The sequence below is a fragment of the Artibeus jamaicensis genome, unplaced genomic scaffold (genome assembly GCF_021234435.1).
Source record: "Artibeus jamaicensis isolate MK-2021 breed Jamaican fruit bat unplaced genomic scaffold, CSHL_Jam_final contig_786, whole genome shotgun sequence".
NCBI classification, from domain to species: Eukaryota; Metazoa; Chordata; class Mammalia; order Chiroptera; family Phyllostomidae; genus Artibeus; species Artibeus jamaicensis.
This window is the reverse complement of record NW_026521971.1, coordinates 3310878-3327907: the sequence shown is the minus strand read 5'-3', so window position 1 is coordinate 3327907 and position 17030 is coordinate 3310878. Positions and strand designations below refer to the sequence as shown.

The 17030-nt window shown below is 58.7% G+C and overlaps 1 protein-coding gene across 3 annotated transcripts in view; it reads right to left on the bottom strand.

Moving 5' to 3' along the window:
• TCF7 (transcription factor 7) overlaps positions 1-11018 on the bottom strand; it is a 31534-nt gene extending 20516 nt beyond the window's left edge. For all 3 annotated transcript variants that reach the window (XM_037129861.2, XM_037129860.2, XM_037129862.2), the window contains exons 1-3: positions 10557-11018; positions 10351-10417; positions 9715-9839 (exon numbers count right to left, since the gene is read on the bottom strand). In XM_037129861.2, coding sequence (XP_036985756.2) covers positions 9715-9839; positions 10351-10417; positions 10557-10808 — 444 coding nt within the window. In that variant the 5' untranslated portion in view covers positions 10809-11018. The remainder of the gene's footprint in view (positions 1-9714; positions 9840-10350; positions 10418-10556) is intronic.
• Between the last annotated feature and the right edge of the window lie 6012 nt (positions 11019-17030).

The following is a 17030-nucleotide window of genomic DNA, read 5'->3' as shown; positions in this document are numbered from 1 at the left end:
GGTGGCCACGCCGCCTGGACCCCCGGCTGCACTCGCCAGAGACCTCACTGCCGCTGCGGCAAAGCCCTCCCCAGGCTGCCCCATGGGTCCCGGAGGGCCCACCCACCTTCTGCCTGCCTGGCCACTGGACCAGCCACAGAGCCATCTGATTTGAATGAAACTTCAAACTTAATGACTTTCATGCTGGTTATTTAAAACGCAATGTAATTTTCTTAAACACCCTATTATTTCCTCTGATAGCTACAAAGCTTCCCCCAATCCCATAAGCGTGTTTATTTTTAGGGAAAAGAGCGGTTTGCAGTTGGTCATGGAGACCATTGGGAAAGGGAACCCACAGAACGCAGGGCAAAGAGTCAAGCCCGGCGGCCCCAAGACCCACAGCTGTCCGCCTGCCTGCCCCTCCTGCTGCAGCAGGCCCTCCGGCCACCCCACGGGAAGCCGGGCGGGCCCCAGCCCCCTCGCCCCAGCACGCTGGCCGGGGGCCTCCTGTCCGCCATCTGACAAGGGCCAGGGCCCCTTTTCTGCGCTCCCTGCCACAGAAGCCCCTGTCCTCATCTGTGGGTGGGTTCCGATGCCTCTCCCACGAGCTTCCCTGTGGACGTCCCTGACATGTACAGTGCTGGGGACAGGTTCTTAGGGCCACCAACACACCCTCCACTGTGTCCGCCTGACTCCTCCAGACATTCTGCCCTGGGTGAGGCCTTGGGGCCTGAAGCTTTGACCAGCTGAGATCTGTGCCCAGATAGAGTGGCCCCGGGCAGCGGCTGCCCACGCTGGGAGCATGGGTGGGTGTGGCCCTGCCAGTCGGGGCTCCCTGGCAAGGGAGGCGGTCTGGTGCTGGGTGTTCGTGCAGAGGTCAGCTGAGCCTCCCCAATGCGGGGCGTCTTCTGGGAGTGGCTATTTTTAGCTCCCAGGCTTTCATGTGGCCGAGTGATGTGGAGTTTACAAAGCATCGGTAATGCGTTTCAGATGGCGGCCCGCAGACCAGGAGGCTGCGCCTGCCGCCACCAGAGCCAGGTCAGAGTTAGTCAGAACACCCTGAGCCGGGACTCCCGTCACCTGTCCCTCTCCCCCCAGGACCCCTTCCTGTCTGATGGCCAGGCCAGCCCTAGCGTAGCCCCTGGGGGGCCCAGCGAGGCCCACCCAAGCAGCAGGCCTCTCCAGCCAGCACTCTGAACCTCAGACATCCTCCAGGGCCAGGGGTCTCTGCCCCCATTTTAGAGAAGGAAATGGACCTAGAGAGGTTAACAGATGTGTTTGGGGCCATACAGCCAGGAGAGAAGGGGGCCCTGGTCCCCTGGCCTCCTTACCCATCACAGGCCCCTGGCTCACAGGCAAATGGGGCTGTACAGGAAGGGGCAGTTGCCACCCCTGGACACGCCAGCCCCAGCACGCAGCCCTAACTGCAAACCCCAGGGCCCACTGCTCCCTGGGGCCACGGCCTGCCTGTCCACGCCTGCGGCCACAGCCGCACACCCATCACTCATTCAGAAGCAGATAGTGGGGCCCAGACAGCTCCCTGTGCTTGCAGACAGGGGTTCGTTGTTTTGATGCAAGAGATGAGGGGGGCAGGGGGGAGCTTATTTGGCAGAGCATCCACTCCCTCCGATCTCCAGGGAGCTATGGCTGTGGACGCCAGCCCTGGCCAGCATGTAGGCTGTGTCACTGTCCCCCTCTGGGCTTTAAAGCTGTGTCCGCTGACACGGCCCAGGCAGGCAGTCTCCGGGGTGGGACAGGCTCCATAGGCAGCCTCCCCAGGGGCCACGCTCCAGGCCAGGGTCTCCGTCCAGCAAGGGACAGTCTCTTCACCCACTGGGGAACTGAGCTCAGGAGAGCTCCATGTTCCAACGGAAGCAGAAGGGGCCAAATCCTCTGACTGGGACGAACCCACCGGGCTACAGCTGAGATTTCTTGTACCCAAAGGGAGGTGTTGCTCACACCTTTTAAGGGAGGGAGGAAGTGCCCAGTTCCCAATGCCAAGCATCACAGGTCTGTGAGCTGAGGCAACAAACTGCCCAAAGGAAGAAGCCAGCCATGTCCTGGCTTCTCAGAGACTCCCCCGCCATTCCGAGTCCTGCTAGAGACAATGCTGACCAGAGAGGTGCTCTGTACACCCTGGCTGAACCACAGATGCATGGGCCCTGACCTCTGGGGTTCAGCTCCCGTAAGTAAGTCGGGGACACAACCCCGGGCTTGTGACTCTGGAGAAACAGTCAGCTACAAGGACACCAAGTGGAGACTTCCTTGCACATGCCAGCACGCCCGGATGCCCCAGGCCCTGTTCCCGCGGCAGTCGCCCCGCGCCCACCAGCGCCCGCCCTGTGCCAGCTGCAGGCTCTGAGCGCCTCGCCCTCCCCACACAACTCACACCATCTGCTGGTGGTTCCCACCCTGCCCTTTGTGCTGCCACACACCCCACGTGCCCACCAGCCATTCCCAGGCTCTGGAACCAGCATGGCCTGGGCTCCAAGGTTGCAGGCTAGGCCGTCGGTGCTGGCCCTTCTCCTCCAGCTGCATGCACCTCATGGCCCTGTCAGACCTGGGCTTCGGGTCGCCCTCCCAGTGACTGGGAAGGTACGGATTTCCACCTTGCCCCTCTCCTCAAGCTGTCTCTCCCACTTACGGTATTCCCCCACTCACCCGTGCGGGTTCCTGGCCAGCTGGAACCCTTTCTGGCTGCCCCACTGGCCTCTGTCCCTCCTCAGTGCCCTTTATCCAGTGTGGGCAGGACCTCAAAGCTGATTCTGAGCCCCAGGGAGGCTCTCTGCCCCTCCAGGACTAAGCTCTGGGGGGGCAAAGGCTCTCAGTGCTGAGCCAAGGCCAAGCGTACATGTGGGGGGAGGGGCTCAGGAAATGCCAGCAGGGGTCTGGGCCCAGGATTCCAGATCCAGTGGGCACTGTGTCAGGGGCCAGCTGCGGGCCTGAGGGCCAGGTGGGCAGAACGGTTGTCCTCGTACTACCCGGGGGAGCTGAGCCGAGGGACAGCATCACGCACTCCAGTCCAGTCTCGGCTTCAGGGCCATTAACACAGTGTTAACAAGCCCTTCCACAGTGGCTTCCGCTCATGAAGCACCTACTATGTGCTAGGGACCTCACACCCATTTTCAATCCATTCCACAGTAATCCCTGGAGGCAGAACCCTCCTTGTCCTCGATTTTAGATGAGGAAACGAAGATCCAGAGGAGTGAAGTAACTTACCCAGGGCCACTCAGCCAAGATATGGCAGATGTATTTGAGGGTAGATCTCCCACACTCAGGGGGCCTTGGCCTAGTCCCTCCCCTGACCTGGTCTTATTGTCCCCACCTGCAGAAGGAGGGTCGCTACCCGAGGATCTGGGCACTGTACCGTTGGGGGCGGAGGCCCTGTGACCTGATAAAACACCTGTTTCCTCCAACGAGTCTTGTTTGTACACAGCGGCAGGAAGCAGCCAGTCACAAGGTACGAGGGAGTGTGACTGTGTCTTCGAGACCGCAGCCGCCCTAGGAGGCCCCTCCATGTGGCTCTGTGCCCGCCCTGACCTGGTCTCACCTGGGCAGTTCTATGACTTGAAGCCAGTGCCCCTGGAGCCCGTTCTGACCGCTCAGCTAAGCCTCCCTCCCTGCAGGGCCAGGGGGAGGGCATGGGCTGCCTGCAGCCTCTGGGAGGGGACCACTGAGACCCCCCCTTCAAGGCCACTCACACCTGGGTCTCTGGGCACCTGGGGAGGTGGGCAGAGCTGGCATGAATGTCCCCATCTGCTAGCTGTGGAAACCGGCTTGGTGCAACTACAGCAGGGCTCCAGGAAGAACACCTGGGTCCTGGCCACCTACCCAGGGCCCTCTGACAGCCCTCCCGCCTTGCCGAGCTAGAGGGTGGCCCTAACGTGGCGGCCCCTGAAGACAGGGTGGGGCAGGGTCTGTAAGATGGACCTTCCTGGCCCTGAGAGGTGTCAAAGGGGCACCCGGAAAGGGAAATCTGACCTTGGGAGCAGCTGAGTGGGGTGGAGGTGGGGGGCTGCAGGCTTTCCAAATACCACGGGGAGGGGGGGAAATGCAAGTCAAAATAACTTCCAAACCCTGCTGCCCACCACAAACCTACGAAATGAATGACAAAAGAGAAACACCCGCATTAGTTATGCGCACTCAGGCCCTGCAAGGACCCTGAAGCGGGCTGGGGCCACAGCAAAGCCAATGCTGGATCCTCCGGCACATAGACCCTCTAGGTCTGTAATTGCCCTTGAACGCTGTACTCCAGGAAAACTCACAAAATGGCAATTAAGGAGTGATTTGTGCAATGCGCCTTTTTCGCTGGTACAGAAGGCAGCCCACGAGGAGTAGTCAGCACGAGAGATCAACAAAGATGCTGTACACAAACACTGTTGGGGGCCCGCCAACATGCACCCCCACACCAAGGGAAGTGTCAGGGCAAGACACGGGCTGCAGGTGGGTGCCCACGTGAGGACAGGCCCGAGGAGAGTGCGGAAGCTAAAGAGCATGTGGACCTCTTCCCTTTTTTTCCCTTACACAATCGCTTAAGCCCCTATCACCCTTGTGCAGGGGTTGTATCTGGCTGGGGAAGGCGGCCTCTGTCAGACAAATCTTTGGGGTGGTGGGGGAGGCTTCTCAGGGTAAACTGAGGGCCCCAGGAGTAGCGCTTCCAAGAACCCCTGGGTAAGGCAGGGCAGTGAGGCGGGGCCTGTGAACCGGGGTCCCCGCCCTTGGGTTGGCCCCCAGGGTTCAGATCCCCAGGCATCTGTGGCCCCGAGTGGAGATACAGCCCTCCAGACGGGAGTCCACGCGGGCCTGCTGCGGAGTCACAACAGCAGGGGACACGGCATTGGCCATGCACAACCCAGGCCACACCAGCACTTTCCTGGGCACCTCCCTGGCACCTCTGCCCTCCTGTCCTCATGCCAACGCTGGGAGGAGGGCTCGCCACACCCACTGTGCAGGTGACACCAAGCCTGGGACACCTAGGACACGTGGGCTTTCTTCAGTCTAAGCGTGGCAGGTGCATCCTGAGGCAGGGCCAACCACCTGGGCCCGAGGGCGGAGCCGTGGGGGTGGGCAGGGCAGCCAGAGCCCAGGGCCATGAGGGAGGCCATCAGCTGGATGGCCAGAGGGTCTCTCTGAGGACCTCTGAATTAAGCCCGGAATGAGGAGTGAGGGGTGGCAGCTGTGTCAAGAGCAGGGAAAGAATTCCAAGCCAAGGGGACAAATGCAAAGGTCCCTGAGGTGGGTAAGAGTCTTGCTGGCCTTTCCTATAGTGACAGAGGTGGCTGCTATTTGGGGAGAAGACTCCGGTGCCGACAAGGCGGGTGGTCAGAGGTGCTGGCCGCCCGAAGCACTCAGGCTGTGGGGGGGTTTGCACTCCCCTCAGGAGCCATGGGAAGCCACTCCAGGGTTTGATCAGGTGAGAGATGGCACCTGATTTGTTTTTAAAGGGCCCCTTTGGCTGCTCTGTGGAGTCTGGAATGGGGGTTAGAGGAGGTGCTAGGGAGGGGGCAGGGGCAGGGGGACCCTGGAGGAGGCTGTCGTGCCACCCTCTACGCAGGATGGCGATGCTTGAGCTTGAGAGTGGCCACTGAATGGAGAATTGAAACTTTGGGGTGTTTGGAGGGGAGCCCAGTCGCCTGCCAGTCCTATCTTCACCTGTCAGACGACTGTGCCTTTTTGGGAGGCTACTCAGCAGACCCTCCTCCTGAGCCAGCTCTGGCCAGCACACCCCCAGCTGGGCCTCTTGTGACAAGATTCCTCCGGCCAGGCGGGGGTCCTCGGCCAGGCACTCCCAGAGGCAGATGCTGGTTCTGGTCCATCTAGATGCCCAGCCTGGCACCAGCCTCCCTTCTAACAGGCTTCACTCCAACCAGAGCCGGTGATCACATCCTCACCGGTGTGAAGCACTAGTAACCCTCCTTCACAAGGCCCCGTGCTCTGTCTGAGGGGTGTGCAGGGCTGGGGGGTGCATCTCTGCAGAGCTCCCGTGGATAGGCTGGCCATGTGTCAGCAGCACTTCCTTCCTCTGCTGAGTCTTGCTCACATCCTCACCTCCTGCTCCCCCAGGGCTTGTCTGCACAGCCCTCACCTGAACCTCAGACCTTGGAGTCGGGAAACGTGAACCTCTAGCCAGGAGCCCCTGCGGGAGCCCCCTGCCTCAACGGGGCTCCTCCACCTGGAGCTGCTGCCCCCCTGCACCCCCCGGCTTGGGGCACGCCCAGGTGTGGCAACGCTGCGGAGCTCAGACACAGGCGAAGAGTGCCAAGGCCCCACCAGAGCCAAAAGCCTCAGTTTTTCTCTCCTGTATGGAAATGTAATTCATGTACCATAAAATTCTCCATTATAATGCGTGCAATTCAGTGGCTTTTAGTATATTCACGGGGGTCTACGACTCTCCCCACTAACCCCAGGACAGACACATCCCCACAAGGACCAATCCCTACAGAGTCATTCCCACAGACCTCCTCTCCCAGGCCCTGACGGCCATTCATTCACTGTCTGTCCCTGCAGATTTGCTTGCTCTGGACCTTTCATCTAAATGGCGAAAGGCTCGCCCAGGCCAGGTGGCTCAGTTGGTTAGAGCCATCATTCCATAACCAAAAGATTGCAGGTTCAATTCCCAGCCAGGGCACACACCTAGGCTGTGGGTCCCATCTCTGTCTGGGCCCAGACAGGAGGCAACCAACTGATATTTTTCTCTTACATCGATGCTTCTCTCTCCACCCCCGCCCTTCCTCTCACTCTGAAAAAATCAACGGAAACCTACCCTCGGGTAAGGATAAAAACAAACGGTGAGAGGCTCGGCAGCCCTCCAGGCCACAGGTTCCAGTGGAGCCTGTGGAAAGTGTCCACGGGAGCAGCGAGGTGCCGTGCCCCTCCCGGGATGAGGATTTGCACCAGTCCGTCAGGCCCCACACTCAGGAGCCTGGGCTCCCCTAGGAATGACGCCTCACTCGGCCTAGAGCCCCTCAGAGTCTGGCCCAGGACCAACTCCCCGCCCCCCCCCACACCCCCAGGTCTCAGAGCAGGGAAAACACAACCCACAGAAGGAGTGGCTACTGCCCTAGGCCAGCACGCCCACAGGAGATGCGTGACGGACACCAGCCACGAGAGGAACTGTGACCTGACTCCTCTTCCCCCAACAGAGTCTACAAGCAGCCAAGCACCGAAAAGAAACACACCTCTCTGGGATGTGTTTCTTTCTCTTTGCCCCATGGCAGCGGCGCTGGAGGTGGGCACTCGGCCTGTCGCTCCTGGCCAGGCGCAGGCCTGCCAGTTTCGAGGTACCTGGTGTGGCAGCCACATGGATGGTCCACCCACGCACGGGCAGCGGGGGTCCCCAGCATGGGCTTCCCCACTGTCTAAGGACTCAAGGGACTGGTTGTGAGCCCCTCGGCACAACTGCTAGCCACCTGGACTCTCTCTGTGAGGACCAGGCAGTGCATCATCTGTGCGGTGAAGACCGGCTCACGAAAGCCCCGCTTTGAAGAAACCCTCCAAAGGCGGCTTTCCCTCCGGGCCCTGCAAGGGGCTCCAGACCCACGGTCAGAGAAGCTTTTTCTGATTCCAGACGTGTGAACCCTGAGTCACAATGATAAGTGTGCTCCCAAAACATCGGGACAATTAATTTTGCTTTTTAAAACCCGACCATAGTTTAAACATCTATATAACTCAGGCAATGCAAGGAGCTACTCTTACTTGCTATTTGCTTATTACTATCAAGTTTTCTTAAAAGAAGCTCCACTACACTCACATATATCTTCCTCACCCAGTGTCACCCTACTTAGGCACTTGCCTCTGTCCTTGTCCCCACCCCCTGAAACAGCTGGCACAGGGGCACTGGAAGTAGCCCCAGAGCCTGCCCTCCCCGAGTTCCCAGAGGCCCAGCAGACGGAGGCTGCCACTGAGTGGGGTGGAGAACCAGGGGACTTGCCCGTATAGGAGAGACGGATGCAGACAGATGCGTCTGCTTCGCGCTGGGAAAGGTCCTTATTTATGTTGAAAAGAAATGGTCTGGGCCTGGGTGTTGTGCTTGTCCCTCTGCACCGCGCTCCATCTGACCCCCCACCCCCAACCCCACCATCCTTAGTGCAAGGAGTGAAGGAGACACCAAATGGTCTCATCACCACGCCCCTACAGAGAATGAGGCCCTCCCGCTCCAGGCCGTGAGAGGAGCTCAGGAACACTGCTTTTCCTCACACCACTGCGGAATCACAAGCAGTAGGAGGGGGGCCTGCTCTGCGAGGCCCATTCTGGGCCGAGGCCTTTGGTCTAGTCATCGCTACCAGTGACTCCAGACCCTGACCAAGTGAGCGAGCAAGCAAGCAACTCACCCACCCGCCAGTGGTTTGGCAGTGGTGGGTTAAGTCGATGTGGCCCAAAATCAAAGGGTCTGCTCCTACCGGGGGACCCAAAAACATCTTTATTAAGCATCTGCTCCTGTGGGGTGGAGGTCCCTCAGGAGGGCTGCCGCACCAGGTGGCAAGATCAGTGGTCAGGCCTCCTCCCCCCTAGACTTGAAAGGAAGCAAACATCTAGATAGAGCCACCCCAGAACAGAAAGTCAGACCGACAGAACCCTCATCCAACACGCTCCTTCTACAGGTAAGGAAACGGGGGTCCAAAGGGCAAGGAGCTCATGTTCTGAGTCAACTGTCTACAGGGTTTTGCATCCTGAGTTTCTGGAGAGAAGCCTCAACCTGTCTTCTCACCTCCCACTACCTTCGGCATGAAACTGCTCTGGGAAACAACTCTCCCCATTCCGGATCCAAAACAGCCAGGCAGTCACCCTCCTGCCTCTGGGCGACCCCACCACTAGCCATGTGAGCCTCCCCCTGGCCGGCCCCACCTACACTGGGCCTACAGTTGCACCCAACACCCGTCCACCGGAGTCCCCCCAACTTTTCATGTACTCTAGAAGCTCTAACCTCACTCTACCTTAGGCTAGCTGAGGCCAGTGAAACATGAATCTGAATTTTTTTAAACACTAGCACGGCTTAACTGCTCCAAAGTACTCAAAATTCACACTTTAGGTCATCTGATCCAATGGGCAGAAAAGCATGGTTTGTGATGATCATGAAATCTTTTGAAAGCACTGGATGCTTAAATGTACCGAATTTGCAACCTCATTAAACAGCCCCCTTACCAACAGGACGGAACCACCCTTGAACCCTTCATGGTGCGTTTGAGACCAAGCCAGCTTCATGAAAACCCACTTTCCACACATGGTGTTCGGGGCCTTTAATGGTGCACTCACAGACAGAGTGAGCAGAACACCCACAACTGGGAGATCTGAGGCCAAGCAGCTTTCCTGCTGGTTCCTCCAAGCACCAAGGCTCGGGGCTCTGGGCTTTAGCGAGAAGACTAACTACCAAGGTCACGGCTCAGACCACTCTATGCACACCACTGTAGGAGCCAGACGGTGGGTCTCAGCTCAGAAGTTTTCCGAGCAGACTCCACCCCAGCATCACCTGGCACCAGGATGGAGCCGCACCTGCCATTAACACCCTGGGAAGATGAAAGCCAACAGGTAGCAGAAAGTGGGGTGCCCAGGGTCACCCCCCTGACTTCAGCTAAGTTCTCATCTGGTTCAGATCCTACGGAGCAGGAATGGGGAAGAGACGAGAACAGTGTTCTCATATATCTATTTTGTTGTAAGCAAAAGTTACTTCTTGCCCCTGCCTCACACATCTGGGCAAAGAGGCAGCAGGCACCAGGATGAGCTGTTGGGGCCACTTACCAGCGGGGGTTGCGGCTGGGGGTGCTGCCCGGCCCCCGAAGGGGGTGGGTAGTGCATGAGCAGATTGAAGGCGGAGTAGACGGTGTCTTTGTACATGCCGCTGGCGCACTCTGGGGCCTTCAGGCCTGGAAAAACCACAGCTGGGTCAGACTCGCCAGCCGGATGGCTCGGGCTGAAGGCTGGCTGTCTGCTCTCTAGAGAAAAGTAAGACTTGCCAAGGGGTCCCCTTCGAGTTCGTGACTTGAGAAAGACCAGGATGGGGGTGCCCGCAGTGCCAAGTTTTGATGAAGAACCGAGTCCAGGCCTCCTCTTGGCGACCCCTACTCGACCCCCGCCCCACCAGCCGGCCAAGGAACCTTGGCCGACGCTTTCTCCCCAAGACAGGGGATCAGTCAGTCACCTGGGCAGGAGGGGAGGCAGAGATGGCGGGGGTCTGTTTACTCCTATAAAGGTCAGGGCACCGGAAGTGACTCGAGCCCGGAGGCGCCCGGGAAACCCGCCCCCACTCCTCCCACCCCCTCGGTTTTACCGCTTCCCGGAGCTGCAGCTTGGGGGAGGCAGCCCCTCGGCTCCCTCCCTCCTACGGGGGACTGGGCCTTAGCGGGTGGAGGGGAGCGGGGCAGTGCGGAAACTCACCGTCCTCCAGAGATTCTGTAAGTTTGTCGGGGAAAAGTCTCTGCGAAGTGTGTTCCCGCCCGATAGCCTGCGGAGAGATTAAGAAGGGCCGTAAGGGGCGCAGGAAAAGCTGGGGACTCGGGGCTAGGGACAAGCGGGGCTCCAGGGAACGGGGACCTCGAGGGCCGTGGCCCCGGGGAAGGAGTCGGGTGCGGGCCGGCGCTCACCTCGGCCCCGACCTCAGCCTCGCCACGGGCCCCGGCGCCAGCCCCCGGGACCCCCGCGCCGCCCGCCGCGCCCTCGGACTCATTGACTAGCGACGATTTGAGCTCGGCTAGGTCGCGCTCGGGGCCCGCGGCGCTGTCGCGGCTCTTGTCGTCCTGCTCCTCGCCCTCGTCTTGAAAGGCCAGCAGCTCGTCGGGCGCGCCTAGGTCGTCCCCGCCGCCTGCGCCGCCCCCGCCCGAGTCCAGCTGCGGCATGGTGCGCTCCGCCCGCTGGGGCGCGGGGCGCAGGAGTGAGGGGCGCGAAGCCGGCCCGGGAGGCGGCGAGCCCGGAGTCCGGACCTCCGAGCTCGAAGCGCGGCGGGCGGAGCGCGGGCTGACTCCGCCTGGGCGGGCTGCGGGCGCAGGGCGCTGGGCGCGGGCGCCGGACTCAGCGGCTAGGAGAGCTGGCGGGTCCGAACATCAAAGGCACCGCCGGCTGAGTGCGGGGGGCGGGGCGGGGCGATGGAGGCGGGCCAGGGTGATGGGCGGGGCCCAGATGCCCCGCCCCTCCTTTCAAGGGAGCGGCGGGGACACGCCCAGTGGGTATAGTCTTAAAGGGCTCGCTCTCCCTGTTGTAACTAGAGAGAGGTGTTGGACTGGACGACTTTGAAAAGCATCACCCATCTCCAAAAATGCGGGGACTTTAAAGGAGACTCCGACCCTGCCTCCTCACTAGGGGATTCCCGCCCCGCGCCTAGAAGTCCCCTAGGTTCTTTGGGTGTCCTGGAACTGGAGCCAAGGTGTGAACTGCCTCTGTGCCCCCCGGCCCAGGACGTTCTGGGCTTGGAATTGGGGATTTCCTAGAGCTTGGAACTGCTCAGAGGCCACCCCCGGGCCGGCAGTATTAGGCCTCCTCAAAGCCCCATTCTCCAAACCTATGCCGGTCAGATCCCCCCCTCACAGCACGGACATAAGCATATACCCGCCACACATTTATTGAGTGCCTGTTGCATATGGGGCTCATACATCACATTTGTGACTGCCTTTCAGCCATGTGGTGGCTCCGAGGCGTGAACACAGCCTAGAGGACTTGGAGGACAGACCCCGCCCCGCCCCCTCCCACCATAGGGATCTTCCAGTCACATCCTTTCCCTCCCATGACAGTTCCAACTCATTTCCACACCTAGATCCTGCGGCCCGGTGGTGCCAGGCTTTGGTCAGCCACGTGGGCCGCGGGATTCCGATGAGGGTTGAGTCGTGCGAAGCAATTTAACCCGGGAAGTCGCATTCCCGTGAAGCCCATTGACTGTGGGTCTGTCCCAAGCCGGCCCTCGCAAAATCCAGGCGTGAGAGTCCGGGAGGAGCACAGGAACCGCCAGTTTCCATCGCCTCTACGGGGCACCCGGGGTCGAGTCCGCGCGGGCCTCTACGGCACGCTTGGCCTCAGCTCAACCACGGAGTCTAGGCCCCTTTGGATCACTGTGCAGTGAACCGCAGCCCCCAGCAAGTTCCTGTGCTGGATTCAGTGTAGACGATCCCACCTCTCCCGAGAGCAACCGGGACAGAAGGTATTTGGGAGGGGAGTGTGTCTTGGACGCTTCTACGACTCAGAGTCTCAGGACCCCTGGCTGCGGTGCAAAGTCGGGCCGGAAGAGAGCCGCGCCGCCCCTCCGCGTCTGGGCCCAGCCTGGCTGGCTGCGGATCAAAGAGGCCCGGCCGTCCTTCCCCGCGTTCAGATCGTATCTGCGCCTCGGTCCGCTCCCCACCCCCACCTCAAGGCTGGAGTGCCTTCTTCTCCTCCCTTCCGGGGGCGAGGGGGGGTCAGGAGGAGGGGTGGAGATGGTAGAGGTGGGCACTGGTGCTCAGTTTGGCGAGTGAGTGGTGGGGAAGACCAGACGAACTAAGTTCCCCCAGGCAACTTTCCTGGTGTGAGCTTGCTGCTCCGGCTCATCTCATCCCCTCTAGAGTGGGGGGAGGGGTTCTAGCCAGACGTGGCCCAGTCCCTCCGCAGAGTGCCAGAGGAGGGGTCCTGGCCTGCCCCCACCTCAGCCCCTGAAGTTGTAAGGTCTGGCATTGGGATAAACCTCCTCTGCTGTAGCTCAGTGGGAATACCGATCTGCCTAATCCAAAGGCTTTGGGAGTCTTCTGCGCTCTTCAGGTGACCCTATTGTAGCAGGATGGAGCCTCTTACAGGACCAAGTTCCCCAGACTTGTGAGGTCCCAGGGGACACAGGCCAGAGGGAGCTGAAGTTTTCTCCAGTCCATGGAGAAAGGAGAGAAGTCAGGGCAACAGTGAGTGAGTTTGTTTTTCTTAAGAGGGCTAGTGTTTTTCAGCTTAAAGTATTAGCCTTTAATCAGAGGTTATGACCCTTCTGTTTTATTGATGTGAAAACAGCCTTTCTATACTGAAATGATGGTGAGAATTCTTTTTTTTTTTTAATGTTCTTATGTGGCAAGAGAAAAACTTGACAACTCTCCATTCACTTTCCTGCCCCTAAATTTCTTTGGGGCTCTGAAATCCCAAAGTCTGGGAACCGCTACCCTTACGGGTGGAACCAGGGAGGGGGCAGGTAAGTAGGGAGAACAGGTGTGTGGGGAGGGGTAAGGGAGGGAGAGACGGGCTGAGTCTCAGACATCCACAGCCACACTGACATCAGCCTGAAGGCCCGAGTACCTAACCCGGAGCTCAGGCAGTAGAGAGGGGAGGGGCTGAGGAGGCCACTCCAGGAGGCATTGGCTGCTGGAGAAGCTGAGAAATTGTTAGAGCCAAGTTTGTTTCTGGATTGGTTTATATGAACCCTGGGCAGAAGGAGCTCAGGCTCGATGAGATCCAGGGGTCAGGCTGGCTTCTTGGATGAGGCAGACTTCATCTGGGCCTGGAAGGCGATGTAGGGCTTGGAGCGGCAGAGAGGAAAAACCGAGGAAAAGGAGATTGGGCTCGTCCCCACAAGGCAGGTGCGGGCCCTGTAGCAGCCCCTTGTCTGGTGAGCACTGATTCTGTCATCGTCATCCACATAGTGGCTTCCTGTTACTGAGTGATCACCATGTACCAGGCATCACGTCAAGAGCCTTGCACACATTATCGCATTTAATCATCACACCGACCCTATGACATAGGGACTATGCCCATTTATGAATGAGGAAACCAAAGCTCAGAGAGATTGAATGAGTCACCCAAGGTCTCACAGCTCAGAAGCGAGGTTATCAGAATTCCAAACTCAGGTGGTCTGACTCCTGAGCCCACACCCTAACTTTTCTATCTTTCTTTCTTTTTAAAGATTTTATTTATTTTTAGAGAGACGGGAAAGGAGGGAGAGAGAGGGGAAGAGAAACATCATCTGGTTGCCTCTCGAGTCCATACGCACACGACCCCAACAGGGGACCTAGCCTGGAAACCAGGCATGTACCCCGACTGGGAATTGAACCTGTGACCCTTCCGTTTGTGGGACAACCCTCAACCCCCTGAGCCACATCAGTCGGGGCACACACCCTAACCAGTGTTCCATTCTGACCTCTACAGTTTCAGTGGGGTCCTTATCTACTTTGTGGTCTCGGCAGACAAACACTGATGAGTGAGCGGTCACCGATAGATTTTGTGCTTTACGAGTGACTCATGCTGCGTGAAGGAGGAACTGGAGAATCTCCCTGGCTAGTCTGGATGGGGTGGCTCCAGCTCTTCGCTGGGTGAGAGGGTCCTGAGCACCTCCCTTGAGTCAGAGCAGCCTCAATGTGGACCAGCTCCTGCTGGGCCCACCCTGGACTGCCTGCTTAGGGCACTGACTCAGATGCTGCGATGAGACAATAGGCCCTGGATTCTTCCACAGAGAGGTGACTAAGAACTGCTGTGGCTGCACCCTGGATGGAACCTGCGAGGTGTGGGCCAGGGCCAGCTGCAGGGAGGCCCCAGAGTCTTCTAGACTTGCGAAGATTTGGGAGGGCTGGAGATTTAGCATCACCAGCTTCATCTTCATGCAGATAAACCAGGCGGGCCTGTGCTATCCTCGGATGCTGGATGCCGGACGAAGGGCTCTCACGGACTGAGGGCTGGAACAAGAGAGTTCTGGCTTTGGATTTGGGCAGACCCGAGATTGCACCTCTGCCCTGCCGTTTACTAGCTGGGGGGGCTCCAGACAAATCACTGCCCCTCTCTGAGGCTCTGCTGCCTTATGCGTGAAATGGGCATCACACCTGAGCCTGCCTCCCCCTGGGGAGTGAGGTGGAGGTGCATCACGTACCCCAGGAAAGAACTCAGCAGCATGACGCCTGGCACATTCTGAGTGCTCTAATAAATGGGTGCTCTTGAGCTAGAAGTTTTTCGGAAGTTGTTAGGCTAATTGGCTCTTCATGTAACGTCATGTAAATCATTTGAGTGTTCTCATGGCCTGAGCCCTCTTAATCACAGCTAAAGCTGAAAATATACATTTCCTTTCTTTCAAGTTCCTTTAACATGAAAGGCCCTCATGAACTCTGACCTTCTCTAACAGGGAGACCCTTGAAATGTAGCATTTCCAGAAAATGGCTCAAAGGAGCCCCAGATGGATTTGGTAAATTACAACGGGGAGCGGTTCCCCGCGGTGTCTTGCCCTGCCCACCAGCCAGCCGGGCATCCTGTCCGGGCTTGCCGAGCGCTGCCGGGAGGCCGGGAGGCCGGGGGCAGGGGCGCCCGCTGCGGCGAAGCCTCCTCTCAGGGCACAGGCTGGTCAGGCGTCCCAGGGGCAGACTGTGGTTTGTTACTAGAAGCACAGTTCGCTCTCTGGAGACTCTGTGTCGTTTCACTGCATGTTTGTGTGTGTCTCCGTGTGTGTGCGTGTGGGTGGCTTTGGCCTGAGAGTGGCAAGGACACACAGTTGCTGTGATGCCCCCACTGGGACTGGGCAGCTGCCTTACAATGAAGCAGGAAGGGTTTGGGGTCACCTTTCTTTCTTTCTTTTTTTAAGATTTCATTTATTTATCTTTAGAGGGGAAGGGAAGGAGAGAGGGAGAGAAACATCAATGTATGGTTGCCTTTCGTGCGTCCCCTGCTGGGAATTGGCCTGCAGGGAACCGCCTTCAACCCAGGCATGTGCCCTGACTGGGGATTGAACCGCGATTGTCTGGTTCCCAGGCCCGCGCTCAATCCACTGAGCTACACCAGCCAGGACTGGGGTCACCTTTCTTTATTGTCTTCAGTGGGCTCTCTCCCCTACCAGCCACCCCACCCCGCCCCCGGTTTTGTGCCATAGCCAAGAATTGCTCTTCAAATAAAAACTTAATAATAAAGTGAGATGTTAGCTATCCCTGATGAAACCCCAGGGAGTTTGGCCAAATTGGCTTGAGGGGTGCTGGTAGCGAGAGGTGACAGAGAGCTACCCCACAGCTTCGGAGGGCTCGTTAGGATGTTCCCAATGAATGTGGCTGGGATTTACTCACCAGAGAAATGAATAGCCCTGGGTTTCCACGGCAAAGGGCCTGGAGTCAAAGGCACCAAGGCGTCAGCAGCAAAGGCAAGCCAGGAATGGCTGGCACGTGCCACCGGGGGCACACTGGTCTCCCCGGAACTTGGTAGCGGAAGGCCTGCATCCTGGTTCCCAAGAGGACCTGCGCCGGATGCCGCGGCTGCTGCCACGCCCAATGCCCACAGCCAGTGGAGGCTCTGAGAAGCCCTGCCCAAGAGAAATCCTGTCTCGGCTCCTTCGGCCGAGTACCTCCAAAATGTATTTGACCATGAAACTGTTTTTCTATATATAATTTTCCAAAGAACATGGCTCCTCCGAAAGTCCTTGTGGGAAATGCTGATACCCCTGGTTTCGGGAGGCAGGACGAGTTTTCCTTATCCCAGAATGCATTCTGGCTTGTGTCTCTGATATGGAGAAAATTAGCAAGCGTTACTTTCCACACTGGTCATCACAGCCGTAGTGAGGCTTCGCCCCGGCCCTGCCGGACTCGCAGCTTCCTGGGATGATGGAACTTTACCTGCACCCTTGCCGAGCGCCAACACAGGCCACGCATGCTGCCCCTGGGGTGGAGCTCTTATGTAATGGGTCAACCCAGCTCAGCTCCGCGGCTCTTCCCAGGGGGGCTCTTTGCTGGGGACCCTACGGTGGCTGAGACGCCTTGTTTGGTGAAGGCTCATATGTGGTTTCTGCCTCCTCCGGGGGGGCCATGCTGCCTTCTCCGTCCACAGGGGTCTCTCGCCCCCCAACTCTCGTGGCCTTTGGAGTAGGAGCCACTCAACTTTGTGAGCAATTCAGTCTGTTTCCTGTGAGTCTCTTGTTCTTCCACTGTTATGTTTGTGGGCTGAGGGTCAAGAGCTGGCCTTGAGCCTCACAGTCTCTGTGTGAACTGGGGCTTCTCCACTTACTAATTGTGGGTGGGACCTTGGGCGAGTCACCTCCCTCTGGGAGCCTTCTGTGCCTCATCTCTTACATGAGGGCAAAAATAATACGTGTCTCAGAGAGCTGGGAAGATGGGGTAAGTCCCTGCTGGTCAAACACGGAGCACGGTGTCCAGGGCAGAGCA